Raw genomic sequence first — 18,246 nt, forward strand, 5'->3', positions numbered from 1 at the left:
CAGAGAAGAGAAGAGAAAATAAGAGAATGGTAGTTCTGGGTTCTCCCTGCGTGACTGTGAGAGAGAGATATAGGTCCCTTTTCAGAGAAGGAGAGATCCCTTTTTTAGGGTTAGTTCGATGCATAAATATCTTTGAATAAAATTGATGCTCTTGGTACCATATCCCATTCTCATGGGACAGGGATACTTTTGTGCAGGTGTGTCACACATTACATTAATGATGTGCTATAGGACAATAAATGCGGAGCTAGCCAATTCATATCCTTTACATGTGCGCTTATAATTCTTGTGCTGAACTAAGGAGGCGACCGGCTCATAGGAGGTCCGCATCTTTGCCCTGATTTTATTAGGTCGTGCTGGGCTCATTCGATCTACATAGGAATGAGTTCCTTCCGATTATTGAGATCGGCCACGTCGGCGTTCAAAGTCTTATTGTAGTATGGGCTTTTGAGAAAGTCGGTTTGTCCATTTCGGACTTGAGTAAACTCATGAGTGTTATTGATTTGATTCTTTATACTCAATACATCGAGTTTTTTACTGTCTGGTCCGACCAAATAAAAAGATTTTCGATACACGTGACACGTATCACCATCTAAAACTCCTATTTTTATACATTATCATTCACGTTCAAATATAATATATCAGTTGCCTCTAAAAATTAAATCAAACATTGACTTATAAAAAAATAAATCCTTAGACCTGAATATTAGAAGGAATAGTGTCGTAAAATTTGGATTTTTCTTTTCAATTTTATAATATCAATGGAACCATCACAATAATTGTATCTCTATTAGAGTTGGTATTGCAAATTGACACGTTGGACATGATTTATTTGAGTTTATTAGAATTTAAAAGTGTTTATAAATTAAAATTAATTTATAAGCACTCAATTTTTATAAATTAAATTTTAAGGCTAAATCAAATATTCCCTAAATCAGCATTAATTAAGATTCGAGTAAGTTTTGTGATAAATTTAACTGAAATTATTGAGAAAAACTTGGCAAATTTGCAATAGTGATACTATATTTTTATCATTTAATTTTAAAATTTCATCTATTTAATATTTTTTAAATAATTTTAATAAGCAGCTTATAGATAAAAAAAAATAAACTAGTTCTCACAACCTTTTATTTTAGTGTTTATAAGCACCCAATTTATAAACTAATTTAATTAATTTAATTATTATAATATCCTTATTAAAAAGTTTAAAATTACAACATATACTCTAATTTAATGAAAAAATAACTTATTTTTTTTGTCATTTTCATAATAAATATTTTTATAAGTTATTTTTAATTAAACACATCAATTTTTATCTATCACTTATAAGTATTTATATTAAATAAATAAAAACTTAAAATTTAAATGTATTTATAAATTCAAATTAACTTATAAGCTTTTAATACTTATAAAGTAAATTTTATAAGTTAAATCAAACGCTCCTTAATTCAATCACCTCTTAGCCTCACTAATAGCTTATACTATTTTTTTTTTTATTTTCTATAAATACTAAAATATCACTAAAAATTTATTTTAACTCTAAAATTTATAAAATCAAAGCCACAGATCTCAAACATTTTAAATATTTATTTATGGCTTACGAAAATTTCCAATTGGGTCAGCTAAAATCATGACTTGCCAAATCCTAGAAGTAGATACGGCATATGGTTGAACGATAATTAAGAAAAAAAAAAAAAAAAAAACATGCACAATAAATTTCCTTCCTTTCCCAATCGAATTTCAAAGAAGATGGCCGACATAAATTATGAAAAAATTATTATTTATTCTCCATATTATATAAAAAATTATTGATTAATAACTTAAAATTTACTAATTAATTATCATTAAATTTTAAAATTTTTTTAATTTATTATCTAAATTTATAAAAAAATTTATTAATTAGTTCACTATATTAAAAATAATTTAAATTTTTCTATAATATTTAATTATTAAAATTAATTAATTAATTTTTTAAAAACATTTTATTTTATAAAAAATTAAATAATAAATTTCTCCAAATTGTGAACTGTGTATGCAACTGGAAACAGGCAATTGCGTTTTGACCTAGTAGCTGCTCTCCAAACCAACAAAACGAGTTTTTTTTTTTTTTTTTTTTTTAAAGTAAAAGTAAATAGAAAGTTCCAAACTTTGAAGAAAAATATTCAGAATTAATTATTTCCAAGAATTGACATGAAAAAGCTTGAATTCACATTATGCACCGTCGTGGGTAAGTATTATCCCATCCAATTGATGACTAAGCTAAGGAGACCTAACAAAATAAAACCAACTAATACACACGTGACTGATTTTTCAAATGCTATAATAACCACTGTTGTTACAGTGATTTGACTTTTTGCTTAATCTGATTTGATCTCGCATGATAATTCGGTTGAGTCTTATTTTTCTGATTCCCTACTAAAAAAATAATTTAATTTTTTTGTAAATACCCAATTTCCAACCTATCAACTTCTGAAACAATAAATTTGTATAAAAAAAATTCAAATTTTTAAAATAAAAAAAATTCTACAAATTAAATTATTATAAAATTGTGAATCTCAATTTTAACACAAAAAGACACAAAGGATGCTAAAATTCATTATCTTTTGAGTGGTTCAACCCACTAACCTCCACCCTAACGGCCTAACTCAACCATGAACCAACAAACTTTGATTTTAAAACTCCACTTGGCTACAAATCAACGCATCCAAGTGGCGTATTATCCCTCCAATTCCAATTATTTTTACTACTGCTCTTATCCAACCTCTTCCAAATCTTGCCATCTCATCGCACCGAACCAAACCCAAATCAGCTAAACAAGTCATATTTGCACACCATACTCGTAACACGCCTCCTCTCACCTCCAATTTTTTATACGTGTCTACTTACCCATTTCGCCACGTCATCTCTCTTTCGGAGGCCGAACCCCCAAAGCTGTCAACTCTCCACCAGCAGTTTAACACGTTGTGCCGTCAAAGGAATTGTCAAGGAAAAAATAAAAAAGTCCACCCTTTTTTCAGCTCCTCTTATATCACAATTGGCAAGCAGCTCATAACAGAACTCAAGATAAACAAGTTCAAACACTTCTCTTTTTCCTTCTCATTTCTCTCGTTTCTGCTTTACTATATGGACTGGATTAGAGGCCCCACCTTAGGCCGTGGCTCCACCGCCACCGTCTCCCTCGGCAACTCTATCTCCGGTGACGTTTTTGCTGTCAAGTCTGCTGAGCTTGACCAGTTCCAGTTCTTGCAAAGAGAGCAAAAGATTCTCTCTTCTTTAAGCTCTCCTTATGTAGTTGGCTACAAGGGCTGTGACATTACTAGAGAGAACAACAAGGTTATGTACAATCTTTTCTTGGAGTACATTCCCGGCGGTACACTTGCCGATAAAGTTAAGGCACACGGTGGCCGGCTGGAAGAATCGGTGATCGGATACTACACGGGTCAAATTGTTCAAGGTCTGGATTATCTACATTCAAATGGCTGGGTTCATTGTGACATCAAAGGTAGGAATGTTTTAATAGGAGAAACTGGCGCCAAACTTGCTGATTTTGGGTGTGCCAAAAGGGTCGATGCGGTGGAGGCAGCAACGCCAATTGGCGGCACGCCAATGTTCATGGCACCAGAGGTGGCGCGTGGGGAGGAACAGGGTTGTTCTAGTGACATATGGGCTTTAGGGTGTACAATTATTGAAATGGCTAACGGTGGAGTAGTGTGGCCTGATGTCAATGATCCAGTTTCTGTCATGTACCGGATTGGATTTTCCGATCAGTTGCCGGAGTTCCCATGTTGTCTATCAGAGCAAGCAAGAGATTTCTTGGACAAATGTTTAAGGAGAGATCCAAAACAAAGGTGGACAGCCAATCAGCTTCTGAAGCATCCATTTCTGGTAAAATCAAATTCCAATTCTCATTCTCATGCAAAACAAATTCAAGAATCCAATTCAAGTTCAAATTCTCCAACAAGCATTCTTGACCAAGGCTTTTGGAGCTCACTAGATGAATCAGAATCAGAGAACGTGGACAATCTGGTCCACCCAAGTGAAGAAAGTTCAGCCAAAGAGAGGATCAGACGGCTGTCCTTACTTTCAGAGGGACCCAGTTGGGATTGGGATGAGAATTGGATCCCAGTAAGAGGCAATTGCAGCGAGGACGGTGATACAATGATGGACTCAGTTGACGCAGCAGGTGACGTGATTAGGTACGGTTCAGTGTACCTAGAAAGCCACGGTGGCGAGCAATTATTGGACGACTTGTTAGATACCAATATTAGAAGTAGAATTAGTGGGGACTTTCTGGGAGTCTGTAAATATGGGAAAGATAGTTCTCTAATTAGAAGTAATGTAGAGTTTAATAAGCACAAAGATACCTTGTTAATCCCTTATATTCCAAGATTAATATTACAAGCATAAATTCATACTTCTCCTTTTTATTTATTTATTAGTTTTAAAAAATATATTAAAATATATTAATTTTAAAAAATTTACTAACGAATATCTCTATAAAAATCAAATAGTAATTTTTTTTTTAATCACACATATCCTTCTTTCATTGAATTAAGACTAAAACTTAGATATTAAAATTGCCAATTTGGATATTTTTGCAGCAAATTCCAACACGTCCTATGTTCTGGGTTTTAAATAAATTATATAGTAAAACACACACGTAGGCCTAATCGATGCCAAAGGGTGGGTGAAGTGTGGACCAAAATCCAGGAAGGTGAGGATTTGGGTGGCTTCCACCAATAGAAACCTGGAGGCATGTTTCTTACTTGTTTGTTGTGTTGTGGTTGGTAATGTAAGATTTATTCCTGAAGATTACTGGGAGCCAATTTGGCCACTTATGGTTCCATTTGCCTTTGCTTCTGTTTCTCTTTCCGGTAGGTAAAGCTGGGGATCATATTCGTAATCTCTTGCCAAATCATGCAACGAAAGTCGCCCACCGTGCGTGTCATAACTTAAAACTTTCGGCTTCATGATCAATCTATTGGAAAGCCTAATCAGAAGATTGAACAATTCCCAAATGGATTTTTTCAGGTATTAAAAAAATTTCTTTGCGACTTTTCATGGTGGATTTGACGTTTTAAGACTTTTTCATGATTAAAATGTCTCCCAATATCTTTCCAGAACTCTTTTTAGTCCGCCCATCGACACGCCTTCCCCGTGTGACTGGTTAATATTAATTAAACAAGGAGGAGGTCAAATTCAAAAAAAGAAAAAAAGAGATTTAGGTGGACGAACCGTCGCCCATTGCATAAACTAAAGCTTCACGAACTTTCTAATGCATTTCAACAAAGTAATTGGGTTCCTGATGTTATTTTTCCAGAAGCGCTGGAAAATTCGTAGAACCAGAAAGTTCGTTATTGGACGCTCTGTTGTTCTCTAGAACAATTCTTTGGTTGGGTTTGAATTTCCTTCTTCCATTAGTTTCTTTAGATTTTTACAAGTATATATGTTCACACTACAAGTCCTCAAATCAATCTGTACATATATAAAATAAGCTCTAGTTTAAAATTATTAATTTTCTTGGGGACCACTTATAAATTATTTTCTATCAAATTATAGGAATATAAGTTAGAAAAAATAATAATCTTTATAATATAATTTAAAATATAACAACTTAAAAGTAAATTAATAAATTATATTTAAATATAATTTACTAAGTTCCACTTAAGAAAGAGAGGGTTAATGAATTAAGAAGGTTAGTTATGGGATGAGATATTGCTGCAAATCTATCTTTATTGTGCTTCTTATGTTGCCTTCGTTGTCTTTAAACTTATGCTGGCATAATAGTACCATATTTGGCTGAAGAAGTCTTGTTCTCCTATGACAAGTTTGTTTGTCTCGTTCTCCTGTGACAAGTGTTTTCTTATTTTGTTCATGTTTCTTGTTCTTTTTTATTTCTTTCATGGCCACTGTTCCTAGTTTTGCTAATTGCTTCATGCATATGCGTTATCATTTTATGATTCATGATGATTATGATCATGATGAAGGGCTTATCTTAGAAGATGTTTCATCTGTACCCGAGAATGACACTACCTGCTCTTGGTGGACTTTGGTTGGCAGTTTTTTTATCTGACAGACCTATTAAATTCACGGCCATGGGTATGACTTTGGCTTATATTTAGTCACTAGTTAAGGGTGTTTTCATGAAGGAAATGGATAGTAACTGGTATGTTTTTCAGTTTTTTCATGCAGTTGTTATGGAAATGCATCTTACAAGGTGGTCCATGGACTTCGGATAATCAATTTCTTCTTGTTAAGGAATTACTTCCGGGTGATCAACCTTTGCATGTTATACTTACTGACATTGTATTCTGGTTGCAAGTTTACGATGTGCTATGACACAACAGATTGGTGAAGCCATTGGAAATTATGTTGGTCGGCTTATGGAAATGGATCCAAATAATTTTAAGGGTAGCTTTCATCCTTATATAGGGCTATGTGTTTGTTTAAATATCCACAAGCCTTTAAAAGCAAAGAAATAAGGCTCCATCGTCAAACAATAGATTGGTTTTGGTTAACTTTCAAATATGAACGACTTCCATAATTCTGTTTCTGCCGTGGTATTGTTGGTTCGGATTGCTATTGCTCTTTTCTATTTGATAATCTGTTAATGGATCGTGTGATTTCAAGTATGGTCCTTGGCTTCGTGCCTTTGTTCGACGTACTTTCTCAATGGGTGATCGATGGTTATGGACAGAATCTAGAGAATCAATTTCTTCTAGCTCCTTATTGGTTCCAACTATCTTGGGTGGTTTTCATCCTAATAAATTGATGCATGAGGCAATTTCTTCTCCTGCACGTGAAATTCATTGTCCTATTGATACGACAATGTCATGAGTTATTTGAACATGTTGTACTTGCACGTGGCCTACTTATTGTGCAACCAAATCTTGAGACTTTTGAAATTAAGGATTTATTAACGGAGTTAAAATGTGATTATGGCTAACATAGAATGTTTCTTCTGAGCTTTCATCACTTGACTAAAAAAATGTATTAGAGGCGGGACCTGATTGCCAAGCTTACCTATCACAACGAGTTCATTATGTTGGAACTATCGTGGGCTTGGAAACCTATGTAAATTCAAGAGCTTGAGGATTTAATCCAACAAAAGCAGCCCACATTTGTTTTTCTTATTGAAACTCTGGTACAACATAGTCATATAGCCCACATTTGCTTTTCTTATTGAAACTCTGGTACAACATAGTCATATGGAAAACAATTGCTTGTCTGTTGGGATGCAGGAGCATTTGTGGTTGATCCTGTAGGTCGAAGTGGTGGTATTGCTTTATTCTAGAAGATACCAAACTCTGTTCAATTGTTGGAATTTTCCTCTAGTCATATTGATGTCATTGTTACTTTGCCTGATTTTACACTATCTGGAAAGAGCTCAGTGAAGATTATCATGGAATTTTTGTGGTCTCTCTCATGTCTTTCTTCTCTCCCATAGTATATTCTTGGCGATTTTAATGATATTCTCTCAATTTTTGAGAAGGGAGTTGGTTGTAGGCAACCTTGATGGTTGATTAATGGATTTCAGGAAGCTCTTATGGATAGTGCTTCCTCTGATTTTGGTTATGATGGTTGATTTTACGTGGGAAAGAGGCAGTAATACCCTAGCATGGACTCAAGAAAGGTTGGATCAAGTGGTTTGTACTAATTTTTGGCGTGACTTATTTCATTTTGCTTCGGTTTTTTCATCTTATTACTGCATCGTATGCCTATGTTTTTTTTGCACGAATTTATCATATATTTCTATGCAATATTAAATAAAAATTTAATGGATTGATATGAATATCTAATGAATGCAAAATTTTTCATTGACTCATTAATTTATGTTTAAATTATTTAAAAAATAAAAAAAAATTATTATTTAATTTCTATATTATAGAAAAATTCATTATTTGATTTCACTGTTTTAAAAAATATATTAAAATATTTATAACATTTTAAAAAATTTATTAATTAATATTTTTATTAATTTTAATTATTAAAAATTATAAAAAAATTTAAAATATTTTTAGTATAAAAGATTAATTAGCAAATTGTTTAGAAACCTAAAAAAGTAATTAATGAATTTTTCAAAACTATAAAAATGAAATAGTAAAATATTTAGTCGTTAAAATTAATGAATAGATATTTCTATTTTAATGATCAATTAATAAATTTTTTTATTATAAAAATTATATTGTAATTTTTTTAAAAAATAATTTGTAATTTAGAATAAATTGAAGAAAATATTTTTATGTGATCGAAAGAATTACTTATTAATTTACCTTTCCCTCGTAACTAAAACGCACACGTGCAAACCATTTTGGTGGCCAATATTGTAATTAGTTACAGAATGAGGCGCGAATTTTAAGTACGCGATTTAAAAAGAGTCGTTATTTTCCTTATCCATTCATTTCCTTTTTTTAATTTTTGGATTCTAAGCTGGAAAAGAGAAATCAATTTCCCACCACAATTCCCTTCCTCAGCTCCCAAAACCTCAAATTCTAAATCCTTTCCTTATGAGAGTAAAAGAATCAACAGTCACAAGGCGGTGGCTGCAGAAACAATGCTCCTTCAAGCCCTTACATCGACCATATCCTTCCCCGATTTTCATACGCATTATCACCGCCGTAACACGCTTCTCTTCCGCCGCTTAGCTTTAAACGGTGAGTTTTACTTTTGCTTGAGGAATCTGATTTCAGATTGAATTTGGTTGTTTGGCTCAACATGTCGTTTCAGGTTCAAGATTGAATGGAGTAATGAGCGTCCATCGGTGGAGGAGGGAGAACCGGAGAATGACTATTTCGGCTTCCAATGTTGAGAGCTCGAGTCTCAATGCGGAGAAGAAAAGGTATTCATTTAGCACTAGTGCTTTATAGAAAAGAAAAAAGGGTGCAAATTTCAAATTTAGTTTTGTTTCTGATGCTGGGATAATAGACTTTGTTTGCTTCAAACATGGATAACTTGTACTTTTGTCCCTAACGTGATACTTTCTCTATTGGACTATTCATATCCATTTTTAAGCTTCAGTTCCTTTCAAAAAGCCATTTGTTGTGGCACATTACATGGGACTGACAATGCTTAATGCCTTGAGATTTGAGAATTCTTGCCAACATTGATAAACAGCTTTCTTTCTTCTGATTATATTAGCTATCATTTGAATTTGGCTTTGCCTTCAAATGTTCATTATCTTAATTCTGAATTTTTTTGTTCTGTCTTCACACAGGAAAGTTGTGGAGCACATATGTTTGCTCAAAGCAAAGCCAAATTTGTCTGAAGAGGAGGAAAATAACATGCTTGATTATTTGTATACTTCCCAATATCAAATGCGTGGAATTGTGGCAGTATCTTTGGGTAATTTTCCTTTCAATTAGCCAATTACAATTTTCCTGTTTGTTTTTATATTTAGTTTTTGTTTTACTTGGCCTTGACATTAGCTATTAAATGAAGAAAATAGATGATCAGACTGTTTACTAAGTGTGATTTCATATTGTAAGTAGATTATGCTTATTTAAACCAGTTTTTAACTAACAGAAGTTTAATACGGGTATTCATTCTCATATCTTTTCTTATGATCGAGCTCTAGATCAAGCCCATGCTTACCAATTTGAAATACCTCTGTTGGGTGATCCAGAATGCAGGAGCACATATATTTCTTGAACCATCTGGTGTTAATAATCATGTAGATGCCCTATTTTCTGTAGGACGCATCTCCAATGAAACTGTGGAAAATTATACACATGCTGTCTTCATGCGTTTCCAAAGAAAGGAAGATGTGGCGAAGTTCTATGAGAACCCTTTCTACTTGAAAGTTCTCAAGGAGCATGTAATGCCTTACTGCCATGTATGCCCTGCCATGTAAATGCCAAAACTGAATTGCTCTCCTTTGACTTCCCACCATGCAATCATGGGTTATTTTAAAAAAGAAATTACTCAGATGGTGCTTATTTGACTCAAGTTTGCTGCATATTTTCAGGTACTAACTAATGTCGATTACGAATCTGAAGTGGAAGATGATATTCTTCCCATATTTCGTAAAGGAGAGGTTAAGATTCTCATCTTTATAATTTTCTCTAATGTTTTGAAACTTTTTTTTGCTTTTGAAACAAAAGAATAAACTTTCTCAGTTTCTTATCTTTGCTTACCGGCATATTGTGTTCTATATCAATTCCAGGAAGGCAAATTGTGCAAAATATCGAGTTCTGAAAGAAAATTTATTTCCTTTAATCTTTTGGCTCATTATTAAGTTCTAAACTTCTGGGGTCCGTGGACGACATAGATATATAGTATTTTTCCCTATTATTTACTTCTGATGTTGCAGTATCATTTGTCTGGTTAGTGGGTTTTGCTGGTACATTCTGATGTGGAGTTGAAATATTTTGTGGTGGTAGGAGTTCAACTATGGTGTGGAGTTTGTGCATCTTATAGCATTTGATGAGAGTGTATCTGGTGCACATGTAGAAGATGCCTTGTTATCTCTTGAAAAGTTGACAAAAGAATTTCCATCCTTAGTTGTCCAGTCTACTCAAGGTGAGTTTGAACTCTAAAACAAGAGGTGCATATTAGGACTTTTAAGTCACTGATTAATTTTCTGTTTTCTCATTTTCCCTGAGCATTGATTTCATGGCTAATTGAGATCAGGTTGTCTTATCATATTAGTTATTGATGATATTTACTGATGTTTATTGGCTATTAATTCTTATTGCTTGGATCCAAGCAAGTAATATTTCTTTGTGATGATCAGGTTCCAATTTTAATCTCAGTAGTCAGGACTATACCCATGCAGTGGTGATAAGATTCCGATCATGTGCGTTTTTCATCTGTGTTCTGTAGTTACTGATTCATTATCATTTCATTTTGTTTACTGTCATTTGCTGGCATATTTTGCAGCAGAGGCGTTTGAGATGTTTGTGGGTAGCACAGAGTACAAAGATGTAAGAAGCTCAATCAAATCAATGCATTTGACTTCTTTTCTGCATTTAAGTTTTTCCTTATTCAAGTTTTCAAATATCTATATTTATTTCGTTTGGCCTGAATCTTCATTTGCATATCTCTGTCTTTTTCCACTTTCAGGCATGTTCTAAAACCTTAACTTAGGAATATGATTTTTCTGGCTCAGAATATATTTTTGCCCCTATCTTGAACTTCATGCAATATATGAATTTTCAGTCTTATTCTTGTACACTTAATATTTTCTACTTATAATTCTGTTGTATTTTATGATATCAAGTAAGAAGCCAGCTTTATGATTTGTTAGTTGTTACTCCTGCTCGTGAGAGCTTATATTTGTTTGATGGTGTAGATATGTGTAGGAATTACAATGTAGATATAGAACTTGGAACTTTCAAGAAAACTTGAACTATTAATAATGAACATTTCGCTTCTTCATTAAAATCTCTTTCTAATTACGTGCTTGCAGTTTGTTATAGGTTATAGGAAGTAAATATGTTAATATAGGAAGTAAATATTGATAGATGGGTTAGTTACTTAATTTTAGGGATTGCATAATCATAGGCTTGATTTTTCTTCCTGTTTAGATACCGTCTCTCATGTATAAATAGGTTGTAATCTCTATTGTGATAAAGTACAAATATTATCTTTCTACATGGTATCAGAGCCTTTCTCGTAAAGATTTTTTTTTCTCTTTTCTCTCTCGTCAAGTTTTAAAATTTTTTTTTGGAGACTTAGGGCTCCGTTCATTTGAGTTATCCATAAAGGGTAACATTTGGATCTCTTCGTCGGCACTGTTCACGGTACTGTTCATCGGCACTGTTCACGGTACTGTTCATCGGCACTGTTTACGGGTACTGTTCATCGGTACTGTTCAAGGGTACTGTTTTTCTGATCCTTTGCTATTTTGATTGTTTTGGGTTGGTTGTTTTGATGGCTGAAGTTAAAACCACCGTAACTGATGTGATTCCTGTGATGACTAAAATCACGGAACACAAATTAAATGGATCTAATTTTTTAGATTGGAGTAAGACTATCCGTATTTATTTACGAAGTATTGCAATGGATGATCATCTTACCAAGGATCCTCCAACTGATGAAACTCGTAGAGATTGGATGAGGGATGATGCTCGTTTGTTTCTGCAAATTCGAAATTCTATTCATAGTGAGGTGATTAGTCTTATTAATCACTGTGAATTTGTTAAAGAATTAATGGAGTATTTGGAATTTTTGTATTCTGGCAAAGGAAATATTTCCCGTATTTATGATGTGTGTAAGGCGTTTTACCGAGCCCAGAAAAATGATAGAACTTTGACATCCTATTTTATGGATTTTAAAAGAGTTTATGAAGAACTTAATGTATTGATGCCCTTTAGTACAGATGTGAAAACTCAACAAGCTCAACGAGAGCAAATGGCTGTTATGAGCTTTCTTGCAGGTCTCCCTCCAGAGTTTGAGACAGCTAAATCTCAGATTCTTTCTGACTCTGAAATATCATCGTTACATGATGTGTTCACTAGGGTATTGCGTACAGAATCGCCAATTCCTTCACACCCCACTAGTGCCCTTGTTAGCCGCAATGACAGTGGCAGACATAATAATAGAGGTGGTCAAAGAGGAGGTTTTAATGCTGGTAAAAGATCTCAGCATTCTGGGGAAATAGGTCCTACTTCTGACTCAGGAGGAATCATTTGTTATTACTGCCACGAACCAGGACATACTAAGAAGACATGTCAAAAACTACAGAATAAGAATCAGCGCACACAAATGGTGCATATGGCAGTTGATGCCCCTTCAGATAAGGGGATTTTGATATCTGAAGATGAGTATGCACAATTCACCCAATACCAGGCATCTCTGAAATCCTCTAATTCCTCCTCTATCACTGCAATTGCCGAGTCAGGTAACTCTACTGCATGTCTTGTGTCTTCATCCTCCAAATGGGTTATTGATTCTGGTGCTACCGATCATATGTCAGGTAATTCTACCCTTTTGTCCAATCTTAAGTCTCATGCATCGCCTTCTTATGTTACTCTTACTGATGGTACTAAATCTTTTGTCATGGGTTCTGGTCATGTCAACTTAACCCCTTCTCTTTCTGTATCCTCCGTGTTATGTCTCCCTAAATTCGCATTTAATTTGCTTTCTGTTAGTAAACTCGCTCGTGCATTGAATTGCTGTGTCTCATTCTTTCCTGATCACTGTATTTTTCAGGATCTTTCGACGAAGCAGATTATTGGTAGAGGGCGTGAGTCAGAGGGTCTTTACGTCTTGGATCAGCAACTACCTAGATCACTTGCATGTTCCACGCGTTTAACACCTTTTGATGTTCATTGTCGTTTGGGGCATCCTTCTCTCTCAGCTTTGAAGAAGTTATATCCACAGTTTCATTCTTTGTCTGTTTTAGATTGTGAGTCTTGTCAATTTGCCAAACATCATCGTTTGCCTTCAGTATCTCGAGTCAATAAACGGGCTTCGTCCCCCTTTGAGTTAGTACATTCAGATGTTTGGGGTCCTTGTCCTACTGTGTCTAAGTCTGGCTTTAAGTACTTTGTTACTTTTGTTGATGACTTCTCTCGTACTACTTGGTTATTTTTAATGAAGAGTCGGTCAGAATTATTTTCTATCTTTTGTGCATTTTATGCTGAAATCCAAACCCAATTCAATGTTCCCATTCGTATATTGCAAAGTGATAATACTAAAGAGTATCTCTCTGGGGAATTTCAATCTTATTTGTTACAAAAAAGGATTCTTCATCAGTCCTCTTGTGTTGACACTCCTTCACAAAATGGAGTTGCCGAAAGAAAAAATCGACATCTTCTTGAAGTAGCCAGAGCCCTCTTATTCCAAATGAAAGCACCTAAATGCTTTTGGGCTGATGCTGTATCCACTGCTTGTTTTTTGATTAATCGCATGCCTTCCTCCATCCTTCATGGTGATATCCCTTATAATATTTTGTTTCCTACTAAATCTTTGTTTCCTATTGAGCCACGTATCTTTGGGTGTACTTGTTTTGTTCGTGATGTTCGTCCACAGGTTACTAAATTGGATCCCAAATCCCTCAAATGTGTCTTCCTTGGCTACTCTCGACGTCAAAAAGGGTATCGTTGTTTTTCTCCTGATCTGAATCGATATCTAGTGTCTGCAGATGTAACATTCTTTGATTCCACTCCATTTTTTCCACCATCCTCTGTTTATAACACCCAAGGTGAGGAAGATGACCTTTTGTTATACTCTGTTCGCTCTCTGTCTCCTCAGACTACTCCTACACCTTTCGCTCATATGCCAGGTCGCCCTCCCATCTTTCATGTGTATTCCAGACGCTTAGAGGACTCTGACTCCGCTCCGCTACCCGCTTCTTCGTCGACAGATCCTGCTCCCACTGATCCTTCACTGTCTGATTTGGATTTGCCCATTGCTCTTCGTAAAGGTAAACGTACTTGCACTTATCCTATTTCAGCTTGTGTCTCTTATGATCAATTATCCTCTTCTTCTCGTTGTTTTGCCACTGCTTTAGATTCTATTTCAATTCCCAAAACTGTTATTGAGGCTTTGTCCCATCCTGGTTGGCGTGCTGCAATGGAAGAGGAAATGATGGCCCTTGACACTAATGGTACTTGGGAGTTGATGTCCTTGCCCTCAGGAAAGCGGGCTATTGGGTGCAAATGGGTGTTTGCAGTAAAAGTAAATCCTGATGGATCTGTTGCTCGCCTCAAGGCCCGTTTAGTGGCCAAAGGTTATGCACAAACTTATGGAGTGGACTATTCTGATACTTTTTCCCCGGTTGCCAAGCTCGCATCTGTTCGATTGTTTATTTCCTTGGCAGCTACACATGATTGGCCTTTGCATCAACTGGATATTAAAAATGCTTTTCTTCATGGTGATCTTCAGGAGGAGGTTTATATTGAGCAACCACCTGGTTTTGTTGCTCAGGGGGAGTCAGGCAAGGTTTGTAGACTTCGAAAATCCCTTTATGGCTTGAAACAGAGTCCTCGAGCATGGTTTGGCAGGTTTAGTGATGTGGTCCAACAGTTTGGAATGAAAATGAGTAAGTGTGATCACTCGGTGTTTTATAGAAATTCTGATAGTGGATTAATTCTGCTCGTAGTATATGTGGATGATATCGTTATCACAGGAAGTGATATTGCTGGCATCACATCTCTAAAAGAATTTCTTAAAACACAGTTTCATACAAAGGATTTGGGTTCATTGAAATATTTCTTGGGAATCGAAGTTATGCGGTGTAAGAAAGGCATCTTCTTGTCTCAAAGAAAATATGTTCTGGATTTGTTAGCAGAAACAGGAAAATTGAGTGCTAAGCCTTGTAATGCCCCAATGACTCCTAACCTTCAACTTACCACAGAAGACAGTGAGCCATTTGCAAATCCTGAACGGTATAGAAGATTAGTTGGTAAGTTGAATTATTTGACGGTGACTCGTCCTGATATTGCATATTCAGTGAGTGTGGTAAGTCAGTTTATGTCATCTCCTACTGTTGCCCAATGGGATGCTTTGGGACAGATTCTTTGTTACCTTAAAGGGGCCCCAGGGCGAGGGCTATTCTATGGCAACCATGGGCACTCAAATATTGAATGCTTTTCTGATGCTGATTGGGCAGGCTCGAAGGTTGATAGAAGGTCAACTACTGGGTATTGTGTTTTTGTGGGAGGTAACTTGGTCTCATGGAAAAGTAAGAAGCAAAACGTGGTCTCCCGTTCTAGTGCTGAATCTGAATATCGAGCCATGGCACAAGGAGTTTGTGAAATCTTGTGGGTACGTCAACTGTTGGAAGAAGTTGGATTCACAAATTCGGTGCCTGCTAAGTTGTGGTGTGATAATCAAGCAGCTATACACATTGCCTCCAACCCAGTATTTCACGAGAGGACTAAACACATCGAGATTGATTGTCATTTTGTTCGTGAAAAGGTCCAACAAAAGATAATATCAACAGGACATATCCGAACTGGAGAACAATTAGGAGATATCTTTACTAAAGCTTTAAATGGAACTCGAGTTGATTATATATGTAACAAGTTGGGCATGATTAACATTTATGCTCCAACTTGAGGGGGAGTGTTATAGGTTATAGGAAGTAAATATGTTAATATAGGAAGTAAATATTGATAGATGGGTTAGTTACTTAATTTTAGGGATTGCATAATCATAGGCTTGATTTTTCTTCCTGTTTAGATACCGTCTCTCATGTATAAATAGGTTGTAATCTCTATTGTGATAAAGTACAAATATTATCTTTCTACACAGTTGCACATCTGTTTTAATGAGGATATTAACTGTAAAAAGTTTGAATCATTTGAGAGCAGATATGGAGGTCAAAATTTGAGTTGATCATAAAGAAAACACTTCCCTTTCACTTCTCTGTTGATCCAGTAGGGAAGGAGATTATGTAGTCATGGTCCATTTCTTTTTTTGTTTGTGTTCCTGCTCATAGAAGCTGAGGCATAAAGGAAAGGACACAAACATGCTATACTTTGACATGGAATTCTTACAGAAGTTTAAAATCTGAGTCCTGCTAGTTTTAATTTCAAGGGAAAAGCACTCAGGTTAGCTTTCTTCTCAGTGGTTCTTGCTTAACTTGTGGTGTATCTTTATTTTTTCTCTTGTAAGGTTTCATTATATATTCATTCAGATGTTTATTGGTTCACTCTGTATTTCTCTTTCATTTCCTTTTCTGCAACTGAAATAAAAATTCCCATTTATTCTTTTCTATTTTCTTGACAATGCTTGTGAATATATTTGATAGGTATCACCTTCTTTATGTTATATTCTCAAGTTAAATAGTGTACACTGTAAATCGTTTTTCGTGCTCATAGTACACCATGCATATTTGGCTAGAAATAAGAATATGAGATCATTGGGATGGAAAGGCTGTATTCTTATCCAACTGAAATTGTTGAACTTGAATTTGCCGATAGAATTAGCTATTTGATCCGTCTCTGGGAAAATTTTTCTAAGCAAGCAAGATATCCGGGCAGTTCAAACAGACTAGTCAATTTATTGATTTTCATTTATTTTAAATGGGGATTGTTGCATTGTTTTCAATTTTCAAAAATATGATCGTATCATATGAATATGATTATGACTTTGTATTTTTAAGTTTGTAGCGAGCTTCCATATTGGGCTCACATGGATTGAGCTCGTTTAGAATTGAGAATGTTCTGCATAGGCTTGCTTGTCAGTCACACAACTCTTTGTGTATCTGTTATAAGAAACTATTAAATATGCAACAACGTAATTATATAAATAAAAGAGAAAATTACTATATTAGTTTCTATTTATTAGTTGATTTTTTATTTTAAATTTAAAAAAATTTATTAATTAATTTTTTTATTAATTTTAACGGTTAAATATTACTATTTAATTTCTATAAAATTAAAAAATTTATTAATATTTGATTTTTTCAATTTTAAAAAATATATTAAATTGTAGGTAGATATACTGAGTATTTTATTTTTTTTTTCAACATGAGTTGATTAATATCTTTTTGAAATTTTAAAAACATTCTAATATATTTTTTAAAATTAAAAAATTAATTAATTTTTTTTTCATATAATAGAGAATAAGAGTGTGTTTAGTATAAGGTTAAAAATTATTAGGTATTCCTCTTGTATATTTTAAGGGTTAATTATTACAGGAGAAAAAAATAATTATTTATAATAATTAAAGGTCTTCGGTAGAAGATTAATAAAAAATTTAAATAAAATTATATAAATATCTATTTTATATGTTTTATAATAAATAATAAAATTATTATTTGTTTATAAATAATTTATTAAAAATAATTAACACAATTTTTTTATTAAATATAATTTTTTATATTTATGTATAGATAACTTAAAAGAATAATACTAATAAATATGTAAAATATATATAGCGTACAAATACCATGAATAGGAGGTCAAAATGTTGTAAAATTTAAAAACATTTCGAATATACAAACCTATTTGGCAGATTTATGGCGGTAATCCTCAGACAGTTGTTGTATTGAAAGATTTAGTTTCTAGTTACAAGACCAATATTTTATTTTTGATGAAAACAAAAACTCTTAGTTATCGTATGAATTTTTTTCGTAATTTTTTTACATTTTGACGGTTGTTTCTCAGTTAATAGATAAGGATTGGGAGGAGACCTTTCGTTAATGTAGAAGAATTATGAGTCTATTTCTGTGATTGGCTTTTTTTCAAATTTTATTGATTCGGTTGTTTCAGAAGGTAATGTTCAATGGAGATTTACTAATTATTATGAGTTTCCAGAATCGCAATGACGACGATAGTTTTGGAACCTTATTCG

The 18,246-nt window shown here is 34.0% G+C and overlaps 2 protein-coding genes across 2 annotated transcripts; both read left to right on the forward strand.

Annotated features, from left to right (window-relative positions):
• The first annotated feature begins 2,845 nt into the window (after positions 1-2,845).
• Positions 2,846-4,414, forward strand: LOC110627842 (mitogen-activated protein kinase kinase kinase 18). Its single transcript, XM_021774214.2, has one exon. It carries the CDS (start codon positions 3,124-3,126, stop codon positions 4,405-4,407), a length of 1,284 nt encoding a protein of 427 aa, XP_021629906.1. The 5' UTR covers positions 2,846-3,123; the 3' UTR covers positions 4,408-4,414.
• Positions 4,415-8,410: 3,996 nt separating this feature from the next.
• LOC110627713 lies at positions 8,411-16,665 on the forward strand. The gene is made up of 9 exons (XM_021774064.2): positions 8,411-8,654; positions 8,728-8,839; positions 9,215-9,342; positions 9,693-9,832; positions 9,965-10,033; positions 10,380-10,518; positions 10,733-10,795; positions 10,879-10,922; positions 16,260-16,665. Exons 1-9 carry the CDS (start codon positions 8,555-8,557, stop codon positions 16,344-16,346), a joined length of 882 nt encoding a protein of 293 aa, XP_021629756.1. The 5' UTR covers positions 8,411-8,554; the 3' UTR covers positions 16,347-16,665.
• Positions 16,666-18,246: the final 1,581 nt, after the last annotated feature.

The sequence above is a fragment of the Manihot esculenta genome, chromosome 12, assembly GCF_001659605.2.
Source record: "Manihot esculenta cultivar AM560-2 chromosome 12, M.esculenta_v8, whole genome shotgun sequence".
In the NCBI taxonomy this organism is placed as follows: domain Eukaryota; kingdom Viridiplantae; phylum Streptophyta; class Magnoliopsida; order Malpighiales; family Euphorbiaceae; genus Manihot; species Manihot esculenta.

Bases quoted from the DNA above. Each gene is read 5' to 3' on its own strand.
- LOC110627713 (XM_021774064.2), top strand. From the start codon at position 8,555: ATGCTCCTTCAAGCCCTTACATCGACCATATCCTTCCCCGATTTTCAT. The intron at 9,343-9,692 runs GTAATTTTCCTT...TATTTTCTGTAG, and splicing joins AATTGTGGCAGTATCTTTGG to GACGCATCTCCAATGAAACT. The intron at 9,833-9,964 runs GTATGCCCTGCC...GCATATTTTCAG, and splicing joins ATGTAATGCCTTACTGCCAT to GTACTAACTAATGTCGATTA.
- LOC110627842 (XM_021774214.2), top strand. From the start codon at position 3,124: ATGGACTGGATTAGAGGCCCCACCTTAGGCCGTGGCTCCACCGCCACC.